Genomic DNA, 24,586 nt, shown 5'->3' with positions numbered 1-24,586 from the left:
TTTAAATCACTAGGCTCTACAAGTTAAAAATATAACAAGTTGTTATAAATAGATATCTTAAAAAGAGAAAACTAGTTCTACTTACATGTTAGCTAGAATAAGAACAATAAAAGGGGCACTCTCCTTTGTAGGTGCCCCTATATCTATTGGAAAAACTAAAGAGCCGAAGAGAAGCATAAAAGGCCAGTTAGAAAGAAGATGGATGGTTTATGTTATTCAAAAAATGGATTGATGAAAATTGTTGATTTTAGAGTTTTTATTTTACTTGAGCGCCCAAATATATCGATTGAGAACATTGGAGTAGAAGGTATGAGTAAGGAGGGTCTATGAATCTAAAAAAAATGGAGCAGGAGGCCAAGGTTGCTATTGTTTCTATTGCAATTTCTAAACCAAGGGTGTCTTTGTCTATTTTGTAAAGAGTTCGAGGAGTTTCCATATCTTCTAGATGCTCCCAACAATTATGGTCTGCCTTGGGATAACCCACCTATTTTATGAGTCAACATCAAAGTCAAATTAGAATTATATGTTTTTCATGAGTTTGTATGAATGTATACCACACACTATTGGTGGATAGGGATCTCATCAAAGATATAGTCTTTACGCCAACAAGCTATTTTCACAATTTTATATAAATACAACAACATCTATATAATTAATTATGCATCAACATCAAAAATTTTCTATGATAATAGGTTGGATTGTTGTACCTAAACCCATAGCTGATTTGGAGTTGCACTAGCCTTGATAAAGTAGTTAGTACCCCATCCGATGGCATCCCTTGCATTCTGAATCTCTCCCACAACTTTCAAGTCATCTTCATAATCAATTTTTCCCCAAGCGAGTGTGGTGACGATGAATGCCATGGGAAGCCCATATTTCACATTATCGCCTGCATCATAGTAACCCCCAACTAAATCAACCTGTAGTTGAAAGGATTTAAAAATAGAGAAATAAAAGTAGACATGATACAAAATACACAACACCAAATTTATCCTGGTTCACCACAATAGTGGCTACATCCAGATTGCAGAGTATTAGATTAATGCATATAAGATAATTACAAATGAACAGGAGCAACATATAAATAAGCTTCAATAATATTACATATGAAAGGTCTCATGAAACCAAGAGACACACTTATTGGAGGGAAAGATAATGTGAACATTAGCCTTCACCATATCAACAAACTCCCACCTGAAGGACAACCAATGCTGCAATTGATCACCCAATACCCTGCTCAAAGAATGATTTATCTTTTCTTTGCAAGCCCAAGAGAAGTTCTAGCACATTCAAACTTATATTTGGCAACAACCTTCATCAATATATCAACTAGATTGATCTTGGTGTGAATCTTGACAACTTGCGGCTTGCCCTCTTCAATTGCATGATGAACAAAGTGAGCATGTGCATCAATATGCTTGGAGCGACATTGTGATGAGTGATTATGTGCCATGAAGATCACACTGCGGCTATCACAAAATAGATTTGATGAACTTTCAAGTCACCAAGCAACCACTAAAGCCAAATCATTTCCCTTGCACCTTAGGAAAGAGCTAAGTATTCAAGCTCAGCTGAAGAAAGAGCAATACCATGTTGTAACCATGAAGCCCAACTGATCGCAAGTCCGACAAACATGAAGGTATAACTAGTGGTAGACCTTCATTTAACTAAGTCTCCAACAAGATCAGAATCAGTGTAACCTTGTAGCTAAACTTTGTTTCCCCCAAAACATAAGATGTAATCTGAAGTGCCTTTTAGATACCTTAGTATCCATTTGACAGCTTCCCAATGCTTTTTTGGGATTGCTCATGAACCTGCTCACAACTCCCACCGAATGAGCAATGTCAGGGCAAGTAGAAACCATAGCATACATAATGCTACCAATTGTTGATTTGTATGGAATTTTCTCCATGAATTCTTTTTCTTCTTGTGTTTTTGGACATAATTCAGAACGTAATAAAAAATAACCAACAAGAGGAAGAGGAGCTACTTTTGCATCAACCATGCCAAATCTTTCAACAACTTTGTCAATGTATTATTTTTGAGACAAAGTGATTTCCCTCTTCTTCCTATCCCTTGTGATCATCATGCCAAGAATCTTTTTGGCTGCCCCTAAGTCTTTCATTGCAAATTTGCTCGCCAATTTCTCCTTTAAGTCATTAACTATTCTTTTATTTGTGCCAGCTACTAACATGTCATCAACGTAAATGACAAACTCGCCACTCAAAATTTTCTTGAAGTAGACACAAGGGTCTGATTCACATATTATGAAATCATGTTCAGCCATGAAGCGATCAAATTTTACATACCACTATCTTGGGGCTTGTTTGAGGCCATACAAGCTCCAATTTAATTTGCAATAAAGATGTTAATGTTCCTTCTTTATGAACCCTTGACATTGCTCTGTGTACATTTCCTCTTCTACATCACCATGTAGGAATGTAGTTTTCATATCAAGTTGTTCTAACTCAATATCCCAAGCTGCGACTAATCCCATAATAGTTTGGATAGTTGTCATCTTAACAACCAGTGAGAAGATTTTATTGAAATCTATCCCTTTGTCTTGATCAAATCCCTTTACCACTAATCTGGCCTTGAAGCATTTTTTTCCTTCTACTTCCTCCTTCAGTCGATATACTCACTTGTTCCTGAGTGGTCTTTGATTTGGTGGAAGAGAAACCAAATCCCAAGTTCAATTCTTGAGTAAAGAATCCATGCTTACCATTTTTCACTATTTACATCTTTGAGTGTAGATTTATAAGTGGTTGGTTTAGAGAATTTGGAAATCAAAAGTGAAGGCTCTGCCTCTTTAGCAAATAACAACTCATAATCTAAAAATTTAATTGGAATTCTTGTTTCTCTATTGGATCTTCTTAAATGAGTTTATATATTCTCTATCTGAGCTTGAATTAATTTGAATGGAAAAATAGAGATAGATATTTTCCCATTCAAAATTTTAACTCCCTCTTTACTGATATGATTGGATTTTATAGTTCCCTGTCTCTCTGTTTTAGCACACTCATGATTCTGAAGTGATATGCCCGTATTGCTTTATGAATTCTACCTAGCATATTTTTTAGCTAGCATTTGGCCCATTAAAGAATTCATGTGAGCCTACGGTGAAAGGACATCTATTTCCAATTGCCATGAATGTAATGGCAAGTCATGGTGTGAGGTAAAATAGCCTCACATTCAGTCTAGGGTATAGTCTTGATGGTCATTGTGCATGGATGGAGGACCATCCATGGAGATGAATCACATATCTTGTGTCCTGTGTGATCTCACAATGTCATGGGGGCAAGTAACATTTGTTAGCCACTAGTTCAAAGACTTAGCATTGACTATTTACAATCCATTGTGGTGAGTATACACACTGTCAAGGGGAGTATGCATACACTTAGTATAATTTCCCTATAGATTAACTGCAAATTGTGTATGGAATGCACCATGCAGTTTATGTTCCAATGTTCTTTACAGATTAACAACAAGCTATTAAATAACCTTGACAACCAACACATTGATGTCCTATGGATTAGCTTCTACAATGTGAGAATTGACAGTCCATGCCCAAAGTGGGTGTCAAACTTAGCAAAGTATTCATAGCCAGTGCTATTCACTATTTTTTGTGAATTTTTGTTGATGGACTAATGATTGAGTGACTATTCCCCTTGTCTTCCCTCAATGTCATGGAGATGAATAGAGTTTTCTCAGTTGTGGTGGGTGGAGTTCTCAGTCCCATGTCTATCCTCCAACAATTTGCCATCGTGCCTTATTCCTTTGCAATTATCTTGGCTTCTACATTGGCATTGAATGTGTTCTATTTCACAAGAATAGACCTAAGGTTCTAAAGAGATAGGCCAAGCATCTGTTTTATTTATGTTGGTAAACTATTCTATGTTTACACTTTCATTGTCATAATTTCTTGAGTTGAAGAGGGAATCTTCTACCTTAGTATGACATGTATCCTCTAAAGAAGAGATAGTAGTAGGGACAAGAACTGATGTAGGAGAGAAATTATTTGTGGGATACAACAACTGCATATTACCATGCTGATAGTTTGAGCCATTGTTCATCATATCAAATAGAGGGACGTATTATGTGGTAGGAATCTCATCCTTGGAATGAGAAGATACTTTCTTATTAAAAACTAAATCTCTACTTCTAATAATTTTCTTATCAGTTAGACTCCATAGTCTGAAGCCAAACTGATCCTCTCCCTATCCAAAAAATATGCAAGGCTCAAATTTAGGATCCAAATTGCTTCTTTTTTCTTTGGGCACATGTATGAAAGCCTACCAACCAAATACTCTAACATGAGAGTATGAAACTCTTTTGTCTTGCCATTCCAATTCTAGAATTCTAAAGTTCAACCTTGAAGAAGGACTCCAATTAATCAGATATATGATTGTATTACATGTCTCAGCCCATAATTCTTTTCCCAAACCTGCATTTGAAAGCATACACAAAGCTTTCTCCATTATAGTTCGATTGAGTCTTTCCACTGCCCCATTTTCTTGAGGGATGTAGGGGACAACTTTCACCCTACGAATACCATTATCTACACAATAATTTTTGAACTCTAGTGAACAAAACTCACCTCCATTATCTGGTTTCAAGAATTTAATCTTGTGACCTCTTTGGTTTTCAACAAGAGCTTTGAAAACTTTGAACTTAGAAAAAACTTTAGATTTATTAGCCATCATATATATCCATACTTTCCTAGTACAATCATCAATGAAAGTAAAAAAATACTTTGCATCTTCTAAGAAACTTACCTTGATAGGACCAAAGACATCCGAGCATATAAGTTCCAATAGTTTTTCCTTCAAATCATGTCCATCTTTAAAGAAGCTGACCCTCTTTTCTTTTTCATAAAGGAAATGTTCACAAAACTCCAAATTTGCTGATTGGAGACTAGGTAGTTGATCCCTTTTGAGCATTACGTCAAGGCCCTTTTTCCTCATGTGGCCTAACCTTTGATGCCAAAGTGTCGCAACACTGCCCATGACTATCATAACAACCCCTACTTCAGTAGGCTTTTCAAGTAGGTAAAGATTACCAACTTTATTTCCCTTGGTAATGATCCTCAAATCCTTGGTGACTTTCCAAGTATCTAGATGTAAGGATGGATAATATCTTTGTGCAAAAAGTTCACTAACAAAAATTAGATTTTTCCCTAGTTTGGGAACATGGTGAACATCTTTTAACAACCATTGTCCTCCATCTTCTAGCTATAACAAAATGTCACCTTTGTTGGAGATATAGATGGAGTAACTAAGAAGGGGGGGTGAATCAGTTACCACAAAAAAAGTCGACAAATCCCTTAGATGTCTGATAAAACTATTTACTGTTGTCACTCGATAAACATACAGAAAATGCTGTAACTTGGTAGATGCAATGTATGTTATACTTTAACAGATCTTTAAACATTCACAATGTTTAACATGCAAGCATAAATGATATAAAACATAAATGAAATAACATGAACAAATGAGACACCAGATTTAACGTGGAAACCCAATATGGAAAAAACCACCAAGTAATTAGCCACTAATTTTCACTCTTCTAAAGTGAGCCTTGTTAGAAGCCAACCTAGTTAAAGGTTACAAAACATACTATTAGGTGTGACCTTGTTGGTGGATTTAATCACCCTGTAAGGAGTGGCCTTGCAAGAGGTCTTTAGAACAATTCAATAGAACTGTCACCTTGTTAGAGGATTTACAACTGGATGTTAAACCAACTCTACTAAGAGATTTTGGAATCACTACTACAATGGTAAGAAAGTAATAATGAAATGGCCTAAATGAGATGCAATTAATTTTTTATTATTATAGATCTCTATTCTGCTTCACACTAGATCCTTCCTGATCGAATATAACTTTGTTACTCCTCAAGGATATCTGACCAATCTTCAAATTCTCTCACAGTTTCCTCTTCAAACAATCAATACACTTGCATACTCACTCATAAACTTTAGAATCTCAACTTGACCTTTCATATATACCATTCAGATTATGAAGTTAGCCCAAATACAAGTTACAATTACAAATAATCATTACCTTAATCAGTTGGAATCAATACTTGAAACAATTAAAATTTATTTCTCAAATTAGTAAAATCCTTCATTGGCCGACCCTACTTGGTAAAAACTGATCCTAAAATGATTTCCCATGTTAACCAACAGAAGCTCGGTTAACACTGTGAACCTACAAAAATCCTTTCGAAATCAAGTGAACTCGGTGAACACTAACTTTCCTTCATTAACCATGAGAGCTCGGTTAACACTAGTTTATGCCACATTTTTCTTCGACACTCGAGTGAGATTGGTAGACACTGTGTTCATAGAGTAATCTCTCGGAATGCTCAGTAGGCATAGAAAATTGCCTTGCTAACCAATTAAGCTTAGTAAGCACTATCTAATAACTAATATGACATTTGTGTAACATCAAAGACAACACATAGTTAGACAATTGTATCCAACAATCTCCCTCTTTTTCATTGATGGAAACATAACATGTCATAGCACAATGAAATTTGAAAACAAGTCTTTCTTTGATAGAAATTTTCTCCCTCTTAGATTTTATGCCACAAACTTCTCTAATGTAGTAATCTCCCTCTGTGAAGGAATTACATAGCTTCTTTTCCAAATAGCAAACTCTCCCTCAAACAAATTTTAGAAAGATATGACGGTAAATTCTCCCTCTTTAACAACACATGCCAAAGACAACACATACCAAATGAGTATCAATGTACCTTGAGTATTGATTCATATGCAATGTTCCCTTGACTAAGCTACATCAACTGATAGATTTTCAACTTGGTTCTTGTTGATGCATCACTAAAATTTTATTTTAGTGAGCTTCAAATAGGGGAATGACCCCTAACTTACCTCTTAGATACAATAATGCATCCTTAGGTAATGGCTTGGTGAATATGTCTACAATCTGTTCTTTTGTATGGACATATTCCAATTTCATTTCTTTATCCTGCACCAATTCTTTGACAAAGTGGTATTTTATAGCAATGTGCTTGGTTTTGGAATGCATCACAGGATTCTTTGATATGTTTTAATTGCACTTGTATTACCACAAAAAATAACAACTAGTTCTTTGAACTCAACCTTTATGCCTTCCAACAACTATTTAAACCAAACAATATTAGAATAGTTCATTTCTTTTGCAACATATTCTGCTTCAGCTGTGGATTGGGATGTACAATTTTTCTTTTTGCTTGTCCAAGATACCAAGCTTTTTCCAAGAAAGAATTCTCCACTACTTGTACTCTTTCTGTCATCAATGTTTCCTGCCCAATCAGCAATAGTAAACACTTTTAAGTCCATACTTTCTCCAAGTTTATACCATAAGCCATAATCTTTAGTGCCTTTAAAGTATCTTAAGATTCTTTTGATTGCCATCATATGATATTCTCTAGGTTTTGCTATGAATCTTGTCACTATACCAACTGCAAGAGCAATATCAGGCCTTGTATGAATTACATACTATAAATTTTCAATTATTAATCTATATAAGGTCTGATCTACCTCTTTTGAGACCTCTTTTAAATCATCATTTTTGGTAAGCTATAATCTAGTACACGTGGGGGTTCCAACTAGTTTTGAATCTTCCATACCAAACTTTTTGAGTATCTCCTTGATATATTTAGACTGAGTGATGTAGATACCATTCTTGCTCTGCTATATCTAAAGACCAAAAAAAATCTTAATCTCACCAAACATAGACATTTCAAATTCTTTGTTCATTTACTCTAAAAATTCTTTGCATAGATCATTATTCCCTATAAATAAAGTATCATCCACAAATATTTCTGTCAAAACAATCTTGTTATCTGGTCCTTTCTTAATGTACAAACTACTATTATCATTAGTTCTCTAGAAACCAATTTGGATAAGGTAGTTATGCAATCTCTCATACCATGCTCTAGGAGCTTGTTTCAGACTATACAATGCTTTATGTAATTTGCAGACCATGTCCCTTTTGTATGGATCAACAAAACCTTCATGTTGTTCAATGTAGACTTCTTCATCAAGAATACCATTGAGAAATGCAGATTTAACATCCATGTGATATACCTTAAATCCTTTATGTGCTACATATGCAAGTAAGGTCCTGACACCTTCCAATCTTGCAATAAGAGAAAAAGTCTCACCATAATCAATTCCTTCTTCTTGAGAATATCCTTTACATACAAATATAACTTTTTTTCTTGATACCTTACCATATTCATTTAGCTGATTCCTTAATACCCATTTTGTTCCAACCACATTTTTATCTTTAGGCCTAGGTACAAGAGTCCAAATTTTGTTCTTCTCTATTTGCTCTATCTCTTCATTTATAGCCTTAATCTAACTTCTATTTTCCAATGCATCTTTGACATTTGTAGGTTCAAAATCAATAAGTAAACAAGTATCTTTTACCTTACTTCTTGTCATAGTACCTTCTAATTTATTTCCAATAATCTGATCTAGTGCATGATGCCTTTTGACATACTTGGCCAATATAGTTTCCTTGCCTCTTGAATGAATTGCACTGTCATCCTCTCGAACTTCAATTTTAGGTTCTAGCTACTTAGACTCGGTAGGCATTGGCTTAGTAGTTTCAGAATGTGACTCGGGTCCTTGTAACTTGGTTTGAACTTCTTGCAACTTGATGATTGAGGAAGACTCAAGAGTAGAAGTCTCTTGATTGATAGATGTGTCTGGCAATGTATCAGGTTCAATGTAAACAAATCTCCTATAATCCTCTAGTTCCTTTTTGCTTTCTTCTTCAATCCTTTATGCAAATTCATCAACTTTCACATGTACACTTTCTATGATTTTGTGAGTAGACAAATTCAAACATCTATATGCCTTACTCTTGCAAAAATATCCTAAAAATATACCTTCATCACCTTTCACATCAAATTTTCCTTTTCTAGATTCTTTCAAGATGTAACATTTACTTCCAAATACTTTTAGGTAACTTACATTGGGTTTATAACCATACCATAACTCATAGGGGGGGTTTTGAATGAGTCCTTCTTCAACTATACTTGGTTTAAGGTATGAACTGCAGTGCCGATAGCTTCTTTCTAGTATTTGATAGAAATGTTATTTTCAATCATTAGAGTCCTTGCATAATCCATGATATATTTGTTCCTCCTTTTAGCTATTCCATTCTACTCAGGAGTTCTAGGGGCTGATACCTATGTATTAATTCCTCTTTCAATGTAAAAGTTATTGAATTCAATGGAGATGAATTCACCACCTCTATTTGACCTTAAGCATTTCATTTCTTTTCCACTTTCCTTCTCTACTCTTGCCAAATACCATTTGAATTTTTCAAATGCTTTTGACTTCTCTCTTAGATACATAACAATCATTATTCTAGAGTAGTCATCAAAAAAAGAATGAAAAACTTTTCTCTAGTATAGCTCTCAATTCTAATAGGTCCACATAAATCAATATGCACAATTTTCAAAATATCTTCAGACTAATAGTTTTTACTTTTAAAGCTAGTCTTTCCCATTTTACCAATCTTACAATTCTTGCATAGACCAACATCAGGTTTCTTCAAACTAGGAATGCCTCTTACTTTCTCAAATTTTCTTATTTTCACCATGTTATCAAAATTTATATGACATAACCTTTTTTGCCATAAGAAACTTTCTTCAACTTGAAAAATAAAACATGAGAACTCACCAAGATCAAGATAAAACAAGTTACCTTTTATTGTTTTCCTGATCCAATCAGTTTTCCTCTGTCATCCAAGAATCTTGCCTTGCCATGCATGAATTCCACCTTGAATCCAATATTGATTAGTTGTGCAACACTCAACAGATTATGTTTTAGTCCTTCAGCCCAATAGGAATTATCACATACAAGTTCTTTGGTTAATGAGGTTCAACCTCTTCCTTTTATACAACAAGGTTCATTGTTTCCAAACCTTACACTACCACCATCATAGTCTTCAAAATGTTCAAACTTTATTTTGTCACTAGTCATATGATGTGAACATCCACTGTCTATGATTCATGTATCAGTTTTGCTCACATGAGAGATAAGTGCCATCTTATCTTCTTCTTTATCATCAAATTCATCTTTCACAGCAATGTAAACTATTTTGTCTTCACTATTGTCAAAATCCTTAGCCATAAAACATGTTTTCTTACCTTTTTTCTTGAATGATTTGAAATATTTCTTGTCATTGCACTTATGACCTTTCTTCTCATCCTTGCTAGCTTTGTTTGGGAAATTTTTTTACATGAAAAAAAAATTAGAGGAAGCTTACCTTTTGTATTTTCATCTACCTCTAGAATATTTCCTTACAAGTAGAGCTTCAACAACTTCAAGATCACTATTAGAACTTTCCTCTGATTCTTCTTCACTTTTTGATTGAGTGTCCTTTATTTTCTTATCTTTTTCCTTAAGTGAAAGCTTGGCCTCAAATGTGGATTCAATATTCTTGGAAGCTGGAACATAATTACCATAGTTATCTAGCTTAAAGGCTGTCAATCTTCCTACCAGGGTATCCAAAGTTATCTTATGATTTGTCTCGGATCTTCTTTCTTGAATTAAAAATACTCTAATTGCATAAATGGGAAGCAATGTTCTAAGAACTTCACTTACAACTATTTCTTCATTGATCTCTCCTCCAGAAGCTTTGATTGCATTGACACTTGCTTTGATCCTTTCAACATATTTGGTAATGTTTTCATCCTCTCTTATTCTCATCTAATCAAATTGTCCTCTAAGGCTTTCTGCTTTGGCTCTCCTCACATTTTCATCACCATCGTAGTTATCCTTCAGCTTATTCCACATTTCAAAGGCACTTTTACAATCTTTAATATCATCAAATTCTTCATAGCTTAGAGCAGATGCAATATCTATCATCATGGTGTTATGAGTCTTTTTCTCAGCAATGTCACCAATAGATAATGTACTAGAAGGAGTTGTGTATTCTTCATCAAGGCATTTCAATCCTGAATCACCAATGGAAGCTAGATGAAGTCTCATGAGATCTTGTCATGCTAAAAAGTTATCTCTGTTAAGCCTTGTAATTTTTCTCTTGTAAGACATCTTGATCTTTAGCTTAGGTCCTTGTAACCCTTCCTACAAGCACCAAAAGCTCTAATACCAATTTTTGGAAATATAGATAGAGTAATTGAGGACGGGGGGGGGGTGCGGGTGGTGAATCAGTTACCAAAAAAATAAGTCCATAGATCCAATAGATGTTTGATAAAACTATTTACTGCTGTCACTTGGTAAACATACAGAAAATGCTATAACTCAATAGATGCAGTGTATGTTATACTTTAACAGATCTTTAAACATTCATAGTGTTTAACATGCAAGCATAAATGAAATAACATGAAAACATGAGACACTAGATTTAACATGGAAACCCAATATGGAAAAAACCACTAAGTAACTAGCTATTGATTTTCACTCTTGTGAAGTGAGCCCTTATAGGAGCCAACCTGGTTAAAGGTTACAAAACACACTATTAGGTGTGAGCTTGTTAGAGGATTTAATCACCCTATAAGGTGTGGCTTTGCAAGAGGTCTTTAGAACAATTCAATAGAACTGTCACCATGTAGAGGATTTATAACTAGCTGCTAAATCAACTCTGCTAAGAGATTTTGGAATCACTGCTACAATGGTAAGAAAGTAATAATGAAATGACTTGAATGAGATGCAATTAAATTTTTTGATTACAGATCTTTGTTCCGCTTTACACTAGATCCTTCCTAGTCGAATATAACTTTGTTTCTCGTCAAGGATATCTGACCATCCTTCAAATTTACTCACACTTTCCTCTTCAAACAATCAATACACTTGCATACTCGCTCATACACTTTAGAATCTCAAATTGACCTTTTATATATACCATTTAGATTATCAAGTTGGCCCAAATACAAGTTACAATTACCAATAATCATTACCTTAGTCAGCTAGAGTCAATACTTAAAATAATTAAACTTCATTTCTTAAATTAGCAAAATCCTTCATTGGCTGACCTTGCTTGGTAAGCATTGATCCTGAAATGATTTCTTGTGTTAACCAACAGAAGCTTGATTAACACTGTGAACCTACAAAAATCCTTTGGAAACCAAGTGAACTTGGTGAATACTAACTATCCTTCATTAACCATGAGAGTTCGGTTACACACTAGTTTCTACCACATTTTCCTTCGATGCTCGAGTGAGATTAGTAGACACTGTATTCGTAGAGTAATCTCCAAGAATGCTTGGTAGACATAGAAAATTGCCTCACTAACCAACTGAGCTCGGTAAGAACTATCTGATAATTGATATGAAATTTGTGTAACATCAAAGACAACACACAATTAGACAATTATATCCAACAACCTTTGCCAACTATTTCACAAGATTTGTTGTCTACAAGAAATACATCTCCAAATTTCCCTTCATGGTAATTTGTGAAATAATCCATACATGAAGTGGCATGGAAGGAAGCTCTAGAATCTATCACCCAAGAATCTGATTTTGAGTCACTTGTAGAAATTATTAAAATGGTTTCATCTTTCTCACAGGTTGTATTTGCTTCAATGTTTCTCACTTTTTCTTGTGCTTTCTTGTAAGCCCAACAATTTCTCTTTGTGTGGCCAGGCTTACCACAAAACTAACATTCTCCATTCCTACCTCTTGACGTTGAATGATTGGGTGATCTAGATTTCCTTTGATTGAAATGGTTATTACCTCTATGATGGCTTCTTCTCCTTTGCTCGGTGCTGCCCATGGTGAGAGCATCACCAGATGAGGAGTCTTTGTTACTTCTTCTCATGTCTTCACTTAGTAAGGTGGAAACAAATTCATTGTAGGCCAACTTTGACTTTGTGGAGCTCGAAGTGCTTACAGCTATAACTACAGAATCCCAACTGTCAGGTAAGGAACATAACAAGATGATGGCTTTGGCTTCGTCATCTTGAGTCATACCAACCAAGGTTGCTTGACATAGTAGAGTGTTCAAATCATTTATATGATTTGATATCACAATCCCTTCCTTCATTTTCAGTTTGTAGAGCTTCTTCATAATGAATATTTTGTTTGCAGCTGACAACATTTGATACTTATTTTGAAGTTTGTCCAAACTTCTTTTGTTGTCTTCTCGTTTGAGACATTGAACAAGATGTTTTGTGATAGCGAGAGAAAAATAGATGCCATCACCTTCTCATCCATCTTTTGCCAATCTTCATTCAACATTGTAGCTGATTTCTTAGACTTTCCTTTGATTGCAACTGATAAGTCTTGCTTAACCAGCAAAGAGCGCATCTACACTTTCCATAGGTTGTAGTTCTTGCCTATGAATTTCTCTATTTTCTTATCCTCCATCTTTCCAAAAATTCAACATCGATTTCTAATCTGCACACCTTGTGCTCTGATACCAATTGAAAGTATTTAAAAATAGAGAAATAAAAGTAGACGCAATACAAAATACAGAATATTAGATTTATCTTGGTTCACCACAATAGTGGCTACGTCCAAACTACAAAGTATTAAATTAATATATATAAGATAATTACAAATGAACAAGAGCAACATATAAATAGGCTCCAATAATATTACATATGAAAAGTCTCATGAAACCAAGAGACACACTTATTGAAGGGAAAGATAATGTGACCATTGGCCTTCACCATATCAACAGCAGTTGAATTGCATGTACAATATTATGTATGGTACTATGGATTCAATGAAGTTAAGTTATACTATGATTGGAGACTTGTATTTCTATTTTGAATCAATTTGTCCTTCTACTTACGTTTTGCAAATGCCCATCTGTGAGGCCAGAATCTCCTCTCCACATTACTCTTTGAGATTGTGGGAGTTTACCAGATCGTTGGGCCTCTAGAAAGAGGATAGACTTTGATAGAGCATCTTTGTAGATGAATTCTCCATAAAGAAACTGCCACTCACAACAAAACAGCAACAAGACCAATGTCAAAAGTGCTTCCATTGCCATGGCCATATCGATTACTATTGGTTTCGCTGCTTTCTTTGATATCTAAGATAATGTATGCGAGTCTCAAGATTTATGGTATGAGAAACCATAGAAATAAACGGGGTTACCCTATATCATTCTCCTTTCCTTTAGTGGTAGTTCACGAGAATTATACGCTGTAGCGTTTTATTTTGTTCATGTTCACAAGAATTGGGCATTTTACTGTTTCATCATATGTTCGTGAGTAAACCTTAGAAATGGGCGAAATCCCTTGCTATATTGTACTTTTTGGCTGTTGCTTTATGCATTAGTTACCCTCTATCAGTTGCAGTCTTGCATGATATGCGTTGGCTTCCGAGCTAGTTTGTCGTCATCGCAGGCCAGGCTTAATTACCATCTACTAGTTGCAGTCTTGCAATATAAGTGTTGTCCTTAACAAACACGAGACTTAGTTTTATGAAAGATTAAGGTGGAACAGTCACCAGGTTTTTAAGCTAGCAATCATCACTTCACGAGGTTTCTCACGACCTCCTTCAGCTCATCAAGCCTGGGAGAATTGAAAATATTAAATCTACTCATTAGTGCTAAAGTTCTAAGGAGAATATAATATAGGGGCTTTGGAATTGTGACTTTATATATATATATATATAGATAATACAATTTCATAAAATAGATAAGCTTTTGATTTGATTTATTGATTCTATCTTTAATTCACTTTTGTTTTCTAGCTAGTCACCTAAGTTTGATTTAATCTTTAAATTTCTCATGTCTAAGCATACAATAGAAGATGAAAATTATTTTCTATAAAAATCTTCCCTCTAATAGTCTTTGATATCTACTACGCTATATCCAATATGTGATATGTATCATAGTCCTTAAAGATAAAATCTTGACGTTCATTTAAGTATTTTGAATAATTCATCCTATGAAACATTATATTCATCATCAATGAAATCCATCTATTGCATAAATGAGGTATCCTATGAATATAAATCTTATGACCTTTATAAGCCTCCTCTAGCCCATGTAAATATTGAAACTAATGAAACTAGCTACTGACATCTTTAACACCTAAAATACAAGAAACAAATCCTATGCAAGGGGAATACATAATGACATTATGAAAGTTGAAGGTGAATATTATGCTATAAAACTAGCATGTAATATGTAAATGAGGCTTACATGACATTAGGAGAGATAAAAATTTGTGCAAGAAGAATTATTGAAACACTTCATAACATATGTATAAAATTACAAAGTGTTAATAGGAGTAATGTAGACATTTATGAAAACAACAACCAATATCAATGTTGACATAAGAAATCATTTTAGTGTCAACCAAATAGAAATGATAAGCATATGCTAAAATTTATATAAATATTTCTTGAATTCTAGATATGTACATTCCAAAGATCTCAAAGAGAAGCCGATATCGGGGCTCTGGAATTGTGACAATTATTAAGAAAATAATTCTAAAACTATGTGCGTGTGTGCATGTGCACATGCACAACTTCATCAAAATCAATGAGCTCTTTTATTTAAATGATTGACTCTATCTTAAACTCATTTGTATTTTTAGTTAGTCTATTATGATTGGTTTGATCTTTTAACCTCTCATGTCTAAACATACTTTGGAAGAAAAAATTATATTTTGCAAAAATCCTCTCTTGTGTAGCCTTCAATATCGACTATACTACATCCAATATGTGAAGTATTTTTCTACACATCATAGTCCTTGGAGATAAAATATTGAGACTTATATCAACCTTTCCAATCACTTATCCTCTAACCTATTATATTCCTCATCAAATAAATATCTCTACATATATTTTATCCATTATTTGTCTATAATTACCTAAATATAATTGAGTCTAGTCCAATCAACCTATCACAAATCCAACCAATTCAATGTCCCCAAAGAAATAAATTGAAATGCTTGCATCCCTAATCCATAGATCTTATTAAGAAATATATCACATCATGAAAAGGAATCTAATGACCTTGTTAACCAAATTCAATGCACACCTTGATCAACTTTACTTAAACATTTATCATCAGAATATATTATTTCCAATCCTCACTTTATTCATATCATTGACAATGCTAATATCATCGTCAATCAATTAATCAAGCTTAATCTTTTAGTATTGTTATGTATTCAATTAACTATCTATTTGTGTGTATTATTGTTTCTCTCGGCATCTATGATGGTTCTTGTAGAATATACCCATAGTGGCAACATGGCATTCTATCCATAATTTATCATGAAATTTTCTTTCATGCAACCATTTCTTTTAGATTAATCCTTGATACTTCTATCAAATTGTCACCTTAGAGGTCTTTATACCTTGGTGTATAATGTTAGATTCTACATTAAATGTTAGGTTGTTCAAGTAGACTAGAATACCGACACTTTTCCCTCTTTCCATTAATTTTATCCTAATCCATCTATCCTTCCATATCATTTTACCTTTTATATTCCACTCGCTTCATCCATTTCAAGAGTATACCTATGTTTTGTAAACTTGATTCCTTTTTCATTGCAAAATATGTTTAACTCATTTGATATGAATTCACCTCCTCTATCTGATCCCAAGCACTTCAAACTCTTTCCTATTTACTTTTCAGCTCTATCCAAATACCACTTAAACATTTGAAATGAATAATATTTTTCTATAAGAAACATCTTAGACATCATTCTAGAAAATTCATCAACAAACATAATGAAATATTTATCACCATAATAGCTTTTTACTCCAATAGGACTACATAAATTAATATGAACCAACTCCAAAATATCATCATAACAATAGGTCTTTCTCTTGAAACTAGACTTTGTCATTTTACCCATTTGACATTGTTTGCACATCACCTTATTAGATTTTCTTAATTTTGGTAATCCTCTAACTCTTTTTATGTTACTAATGCTTACCAAATTATCAAATTTCACATGACATAGCCTCTTATGCCGTAACCAAACATCTTACCATTTTGCAAATAGAAAAGTATCTTCAAATAGGTCTAGATAGAATAAGTTACCTCTTATTTTCTCTCCACTTTCAATTAGTTTTCTAGTATCATCATAGATCTTTTCCTTATTGTATTTGAATTCAACTTTGTAGCCTAAATAGATCAACTATTCCACACTCAACAAGTTATATTTCAAACCATCAACACAATATGCATTGTCACATTTGATCTTATGATTCAATATAATCGATCCTTTAGCTTTCACATAACATAGTGCATCATTACCAAACTTAACACTACTCCCATTATAATGTTCTAACTTCTCAAACTTACTTGTATCACCAATCATATGATGTCAGAAACCACTATTAATTATCCATTTATCATTCTTACTCACATGTGAAATCAATGTAGTTTTCTCATCTTCATCAAAATCATATTTTTTTGGAACATAAACAACTTCTTCATCATGATCATCAAAATCACTATCACAACCATCTTCATTAGCAATGTAGCAAGATTTCTTACCTTTGTCTTTGCAATCTTTGTTACCTTGGTTGTCTCTATTGTCTCTCCCTCCTTTTTGTTGAAAGATTCCTTTTCATCCTTCTCATCTCTGTCAGGACATCTTGCAGTAATATGATCAACATTGTCACATGTAAAAAGGATTATAGGAAGTTTACCTTTGTATTTACCTTTTCCTCAAGGTAGTCATCTGAATAATGCTTCAAGCTCATAAACATCATCATCAAATCCACTATCACTTTCCACATACTTTCTTTTCTTCTTTCTCTTAGATCCATCAAGAGTTAGTTTTTCTTTAAATTTAGATTCAACATTAGCAGGGAATAATTATCAAAATTTGGCAGTTCAAATATAGTGAGTCTACTAACTAGACTATCTAGGCTTAGATCATTACTAGGTGTACATCTTAGTTTTTGAATTACAGATACTCTAATTTCATAGATAGGAAGTAAAGTTCTCAATACCTTACTTATCGCATTCTAATAAGATATGATGCCTCTAGCTCCTTTGATAGCATTCACCGCCTCTTTGATTTGGCCATAATATTGTGCAATGGTCTCACCTTCCTCTCAAGATTTATGCCTTATCTCTCAACACATTTTTGTCTCCTCCATCTATTTGTGCTAACTTTCCAAACATTTTCTTTGTCATAGAGAATTCCTTCACATAATCAAACTTAGCATAACTTAGGGCTTCTATAATTTTAATCATCATTTGGTTGTACTCGTGCATCTCTTTCATTTGTTCAATAGTCAAGAGTCTAGGTACCTCAATGTATTCATTGTTTAGGTAGTGTGATGTAGAATCTCCAATACTAGATAGGTGAAATCTCATCAAGAGTTTCCATGTAGTGAAGTTCTCCTTGTTCAACTTGGGGTATCTCTCTCTTGTACATCTTGATATTTAACTTGAGTCCCTTCAAACTTTCCTTACAAGACTGAATGCTCTAATACTAATTGTTAGAATGATTTAGAATAAGTGAGAGGGGGTTGTGAATCAATTATCCTTATGTTCATATGTACCAATTCAACTTTCAATAGCTTCAAACAATCTCATTAAATATCTCAACACTTTAATATTCCTTAATTTTCTATTTTGTCTATGTGTATACCAAATAACATTAAAATATAATACTATAAAAATAGCATGCATAAAGTGACATCCGCACATATAAATTATAACACTTTGACACTAAGATTTAACATTAAAATCCATTTTCGCAAAGACCACAAAGTAACATGCTACTAATTTTTCACTCTTTTGAAGTGATATCGATTAAGAGCCAACCCTGTTAAAGGTTATACAACACATTGCTAAATGTTTCCCTATAAAAGGATTTAATAAGGTCCTATTAGGAGTGGCCTTATTATAGGACTTTGGATCATTCATTAGAATTCCACCTTGATTAAAAGATTTACAAAAATGTTTATTAGGTCAACCTTGATTAAAGGATTTTGAGTATCAAAATGGATAGAATGTAACAAAGAGTTTGATCTGTAAAACACAACTCAGTTTAAAAATTTATATCTCCATTCTCTCATCTACTAGTTTATTGATTGGCCTCCATTATCATCTCCACCATAGATCTACTTGACATCCCTTCAAGAAATCATAATTAATTAATCTCTTCACACTTCTCCTCTACTACTCTACTCTTCACAACTTCTCCTTAAGATTTCCAATCAACAACAAACCAAACTTAGAAAACATCTCTTGGGCCTCCTTAAATATGTAATTATGTTCTTTTGCTGCTTAAAAATCACCATAGATCTTAGGGTTAAGTCAGATTCATCAAACCCTTCCATCATTTTGTTCTCCTTCTCCTTTCTTGATACTTCTAGAAACTTTTGATCAAATCCTTTCCTTTGATTGTATAGAAAAATTATTTGTTCATTAAATACACCAACTCATCAATCCTTGTCATCCATGTCCTTTGAATCGTCCAAAAAATCAACTATGTTGGCCTCAAAATCAATTCCTTTTTAAACCATAACTTTTATTGTCACTCTAAAATCACTAAGTTCTTCTCCTTAGTCATCACTATGAAGCTTGACATATACTCTTTTGTTTTCTCTCGACATCTACTAGCTTGTTTGGTCATTACTATGCTTAGTCACTACTAACCTTCCTTCATCAACTTTCTTGACAATAACCATTACCCAGCTCAAACTATTTGTTTGGTTTAGACTTAAGTTCCTTAATCTTCTGTTCCAACTCCTTCATTGACTAACCAATACTGATACTCAGTCATGCTTAGAGTTTAACTCAACTCTTGTCATTTCACTTATACATTAATTTAATTTTTATTTTTCAATTCATGTAATGATTAAACAATACATTATCTTGTCACTGACTAACTTATCAAGTGCCCAATATAATTCCATAATACTTAACTTATATTTCAACAACTTAACTAGCTCATCTTTCTATCTCTCCTTTTCAAATCATCTTCATCAATCAATAGATATGACAATCTACACTATTAGTAAATGTATCTCTAGTAGGTTTGACATCAATGACAACATAACAATTATTCTAATTGTAGTTTCCAACAAGCTCCGCAATTAAAACATATCCAAATCTATCTCAATTCTTTTGTTTGTTAGCCTAGCTCCAAGGATGCTTTGATTTGGGATAGTTTTCTGTTAGGTATCTTTTCTATTTCTTCATCTCTTGAAGAAATTCATGTCATTGATGGTATTCCTCCTATCTAGGCATTGGTCTAGATTAAAAAAAACTTATTCCAAAAACTAAAATTTTCTAGTGGCTAGCCCAACAAGAAAAGATACTGACTTTGGGAAATCTTAGCAAAAGAGATATGTGTATGCGTGAAAATGTGGCCTATGCTAACACGCACACACTTCAACATGGTCCTTATTTGCGGATTCATCCCGAAATGAACATTGGATTGTTCATCCAAAAAATTAGCCAGCAAAGTGACCTGTTGCCTTCTATCTAAAGAGAATTGCTTGTTAGATATCCTTAGATTTGAGGTGTTAAGCAACTAGACCCTCTAAGAATGAAGGATTTAAAAGAAAATGTGACTAATCTATATGATATGCAAGTAATCTAGATGAGGTGCAAGCAATTAATCTAGGAAATAGAAAGCATTAAAAAACTAAATGTATGAATTGTTATTTTAAACGAGAATTTAAATGCAATAACAATATGAAAGCTATAAAGTTGAGTACTCAATTCGACAACAATTCAATACTATTCAAATTCCAACCCTTGTAATGAAGAAATGAGGGTCTCTTAAATAGACTTTCCTGGAATCCATCAACGGTTGAGATTGATTTCAATCAACGGTCGGGATTGAAAATGAAGTTCAGTCATAAAGGAAGATTCCCAAATCAAAGGGAGTTAACTAGCTCAGATCTGAGTGTAACAGTCAGTCAACTCAGATAGACTTTAGTGTAAAAGCAAGTGATCTGGGTCACTTCTAATTTGATCAGCAGTGAACTGGGAATTTCCTTTTTGAACTGGAGAGAGATTTTGGAGAGATATTTAATTTAATAAAATGAGATATGCTCTCATAATTACCATTTTCATTTAATTAAATAATTCTATTTAATTAATTAGAGACACTTTTGTTATTTAATCAAATAACTTCATTTAATTAATTAGGAATAACTTCCCATTTAATTAAATAACTTTGTTTTAATTAATTAGAAGTAAGGTCTCCATTTAATTAAATAATTTTGTTTAATTAATTAAAATAGGCATATTTATTAAATTAAATAAATTTAATTCTATAGTACATTAGCCTTAGGATATAATTTAATTTAATTAAAGTATAAGTATACCTCGTGAAATGAAGTCGTTGCTAGCATGAAAAACCTTGTGTTCCACCCAACTCTTTCATAAAATTGACCGTTGCGCGTGTTAAGAACAACACCTATAATGCAAGACTGCAAGTAGTATATGGTAATCAAGCATCACATGGAAGCCAATTACCTTATCATGCAAGACTGACGGTAATTAATGCATCACAAAAACAGCCAAAAAAAAAAACAATATATCAAAGAATTACGGCCGTTTCTAAGGTGTACTCATGAACCTGTGATGAAACGGTAAAATGTCCAATTCGTGTGATCAACAAGCAGCCGTAAAACGTATAATTCCTGTGAATAACACCAGTACGGCATTCTATAAATCTTGCAGTGCACATACATTATGCTATCCTGTATCGAGTTTGAGATTCGCATTGATTTCTAACGAATGCCGAGTTTGAGTTAGGACAATAGAGGTTCAGTCGCATTCGTTGGATATCAAAGCAAGCAGCGAAACCAACAAGAGAAGATATGGCCATTGCAATCAAAGCACTTTTGACATTGGTCGTGTTGCTGTATTGTTGTGAGTGGCAGTTTGTTTACGGAGAATCCAACTACAAAGATGCTCTATCAAAGTCTATCCTCTTTCTAGAGGCCCAACGATCTGGTAAACTCCCACAATCTCAGCGAGTAAAGTGGAGAGGAGATTCTGGCCTCACAGATGGGCACTTGCAAAACGTAAGTAGAAGCACAAGTATATTCAGAATAGAAATAGAAGTGTCCAATCATAGTTTAACTAAACTTCATTGACTCCATACATAATGTTGTACATGCAACTCAACTGCAGGTTGATTTAGTTGGGGGTTACTACGATGCAGGCGATAATGTGAAATATGGGCTTCCCATGGCATTCACCATCACCACACTCGCTTGGGGAACAATTGATTATGAAGAAGACTTGAAAGCTGCGGGAGAGATTCAGAATGCCAGGGACGCTATCAGATGGGGCACTGACTACTTTCTCAAGGCTAGTGCAATTCCAAATCAGTTATGGGTTCAGGTACAACAATCCAACCTAATATCATAGCAAATTGTGAAAACCTAACGAGTCTGATGTTGATTTTGATGCATAATTAATTATGTTGATGTTGATGCATAATTAATTATGCTGATGTTGATGTATTTATATAAAATTGTGAAAAACTTGTTGGCGTAGAGACTCTATCTTTGATGAGATCCCTATCCACCAACAGTGGGTGGTATGCATTCATACAAAAATATGGAAAACTAATTAAAATTTGACATTGATGTTGATTCATAAAACAGGTGGGTTATCCCGAGGCAGACCATAATTGTTGGGAGCGTCCAGAAGATATGGACACTCCTCGTACTCTTTACAAGATAGACAAAGACACGCCTGGTTCAGAAATTGCAGCAGAAACAGCAGCAGCCTTGGCCGCCTCCTCCATTGTTTTCAGAGTCGTAGACCCTCCTTACTCATACCTTCTCCTCCAACGTTCTCAATCGGTATGTTTGGGTGCTCAAGTGAAATTAAAACTCTAAATCAACGAGTTTCATCAATCCATTTTGGGAAAACATAATCCATCGATCTTCTTTCTAACCGGCTTTTTATGTTTCTCTTCAGCTCTTCAGTTTCGCCGATCGATATAAGGGCACCTACAAAGGAGAGTGCCCTTTTTATTGTTCTTATTCCGGCTACTATGTAAGTAGAATTGGTTTTCTTTTTTAAGATATCTATTTATAACAAGTAGTTGTAGTTTTAACTCGTAGAGCCTGGTTTCAGGACGAGCTTCTCTGGGCTGCATCTTGGTTATACAGAGCTACCCAATCTCCATATTATTCAAACTACATCAAGCAGCACGATGATCTTAGAGCATATGTTAATGAATTCAGCTGGGAGCTCAAATATGCTGGAATTCATGTGCTCCTAACAGAGGTAAGAATAGATCGATTGGTATTGTTTTTCAAATAAAATAAAATATAAATGTACTCTATCATAAAGCTAACTTTTGCACTTCACCAACCAGTTACATTTTCAAGGGGAAGTTCAATTCTCAGCTTATAGAAGTCACGCAGAAAACTTTGTGTGTTCACTTCTTCCTGGCAGTCCCACTCAATCTGTTAAAAGCACTCCAGGTTAGGGTTGCTTCTCTATGTATTCACCAGTACAAATTCTTTCTTTTCTATTGACAACAATAAAAAAGTCTCACTCATATCTATAATTCTCCTTTTTCTAATCACAATTATCTATATTTTGTAATTCTTTTCTTGCAGGAGGTTTGTTGTATATTAGAGATGGCGCCAACACTCAATATGTTACTAGTGCTTCTTTTTTGCTGGCAAGTTACAGTGAATTACTTTCGGCTAAGAGGCAAACATTGTCATGCGGCAATACTCTCTTCAAAGCTAGCGACGTTATGGATTTTGCTAAGCTACAAGTAAGAATATTACATATATTTGTAATTGTATTGTAGCGCATACAATATAGTGAAATCTAATCATAATTGTATTGTGGGGCATACAACATAATGAACCCTAATCATATCTTTTGCAGATTGACTATTTACTAGGAAAGAATCCTCTAGGCATGTCGTATATGGTAGGATATGGTTCCAAATATCCAAGGCAACCGCATCACAGAGGAGCATCTATAGTTTCCATTCATCAACAACCAGGGAAGATCGAATGTATTGAAGGCTTCATGAACTGGTTTCACAAAGATTCTTCCAATCCAAACACACTAACTGGAGCAATAGTTGGAGGACCAGATAGATATGACAACTTTGGAGATCTCAGGACCAAAGCTAGCATGCTTGAACCTACTACATACATAAATTCACCTCTCATTGGTGTCCTTGCAAAATTGTACTCAATGTCATGCAAAACTAACACGCAATGTTGACTTGCGACAAGTCCATCATTATTACAGGGATGTTCCTTTCTCTGACGTCAAAAATATCACCAAAAATATTTCCATTAATCATAAAAAAATGATAGATTGTGTCGCACATAGAGTATTTACAATGATGGGAGAGTTATATTAGTAAAGGTCCCAGGAAAGAGAAAGGGAGCTTTAATGGTGACCAAGGCTTTAAAATAAAAAATTATATAGATCGATTTAATTTACAAATAAAAACTTTTGGAGAAATAAAGTATAATAGTAACTTTATTTTATTTATTTAAATGAAATAAATTATTAGTTTATATTTTAGTATTAAATTTTAAAATTAGAATTGAATATGATTTATAACTTGTATAAAAAATGACAATATAAAAAAATTATTATGTTGAGAATTATTATTATATATAAGCTTTTTATATAAATTGAGTTCAAGAT

At 33.8% G+C, this 24,586-nt stretch overlaps 1 protein-coding gene and 1 pseudogene across 1 annotated transcript; one reads left to right on the top strand and one right to left on the bottom strand.

The window, feature by feature from the left end:
- Window positions 1-88: 88 nt before the first annotated feature.
- LOC149555249 (endoglucanase 8-like) lies at window positions 89-21,603 on the bottom strand (annotated as a pseudogene).
- A 156-nt stretch (window positions 21,604-21,759) lies between these two features.
- On the top strand, window positions 21,760-24,151 carry LOC149555248 (endoglucanase 16-like). Its single transcript, XM_089829286.1, has 8 exons — window positions 21,760-21,966; window positions 22,076-22,288; window positions 22,555-22,755; window positions 22,874-22,951; window positions 23,033-23,185; window positions 23,277-23,385; window positions 23,524-23,687; window positions 23,804-24,151. Exons 1-8 carry the CDS (start codon window positions 21,760-21,762, stop codon window positions 24,149-24,151), a joined length of 1,473 nt encoding a protein of 490 aa, XP_089685412.1.
- Window positions 24,152-24,586: the final 435 nt, after the last annotated feature.

Source organism: Cupressus sempervirens, chromosome 5 (genome assembly GCF_028749045.1).
Source record: "Cupressus sempervirens isolate cs-2001-9-10 chromosome 5, ASM2874904v1, whole genome shotgun sequence".
Lineage (NCBI taxonomy): Eukaryota > Viridiplantae > Streptophyta > Pinopsida > Cupressales > Cupressaceae > Cupressus > Cupressus sempervirens.
The sequence above is the reverse complement of the archived record's forward strand: the minus strand, read 5'-3'. Positions and strand labels throughout refer to the sequence as shown.

Excerpts from the sequence above, each read along its gene's own strand:
- LOC149555248 (XM_089829286.1), top strand. The coding sequence starts at position 21,760 with ATGGCCATTGCAATCAAAGCACTTTTGACATTGGTCGTGTTGCTGTAT. Across the intron at positions 22,756-22,873 it reads TCCTCCAACGTTCTCAATCG|CTCTTCAGTTTCGCCGATCG; the intron begins GTATGTTTGGGT and ends GTTTCTCTTCAG. Across the intron at positions 23,186-23,276 it reads TTCATGTGCTCCTAACAGAG|TTACATTTTCAAGGGGAAGT; the intron begins GTAAGAATAGAT and ends TTCACCAACCAG.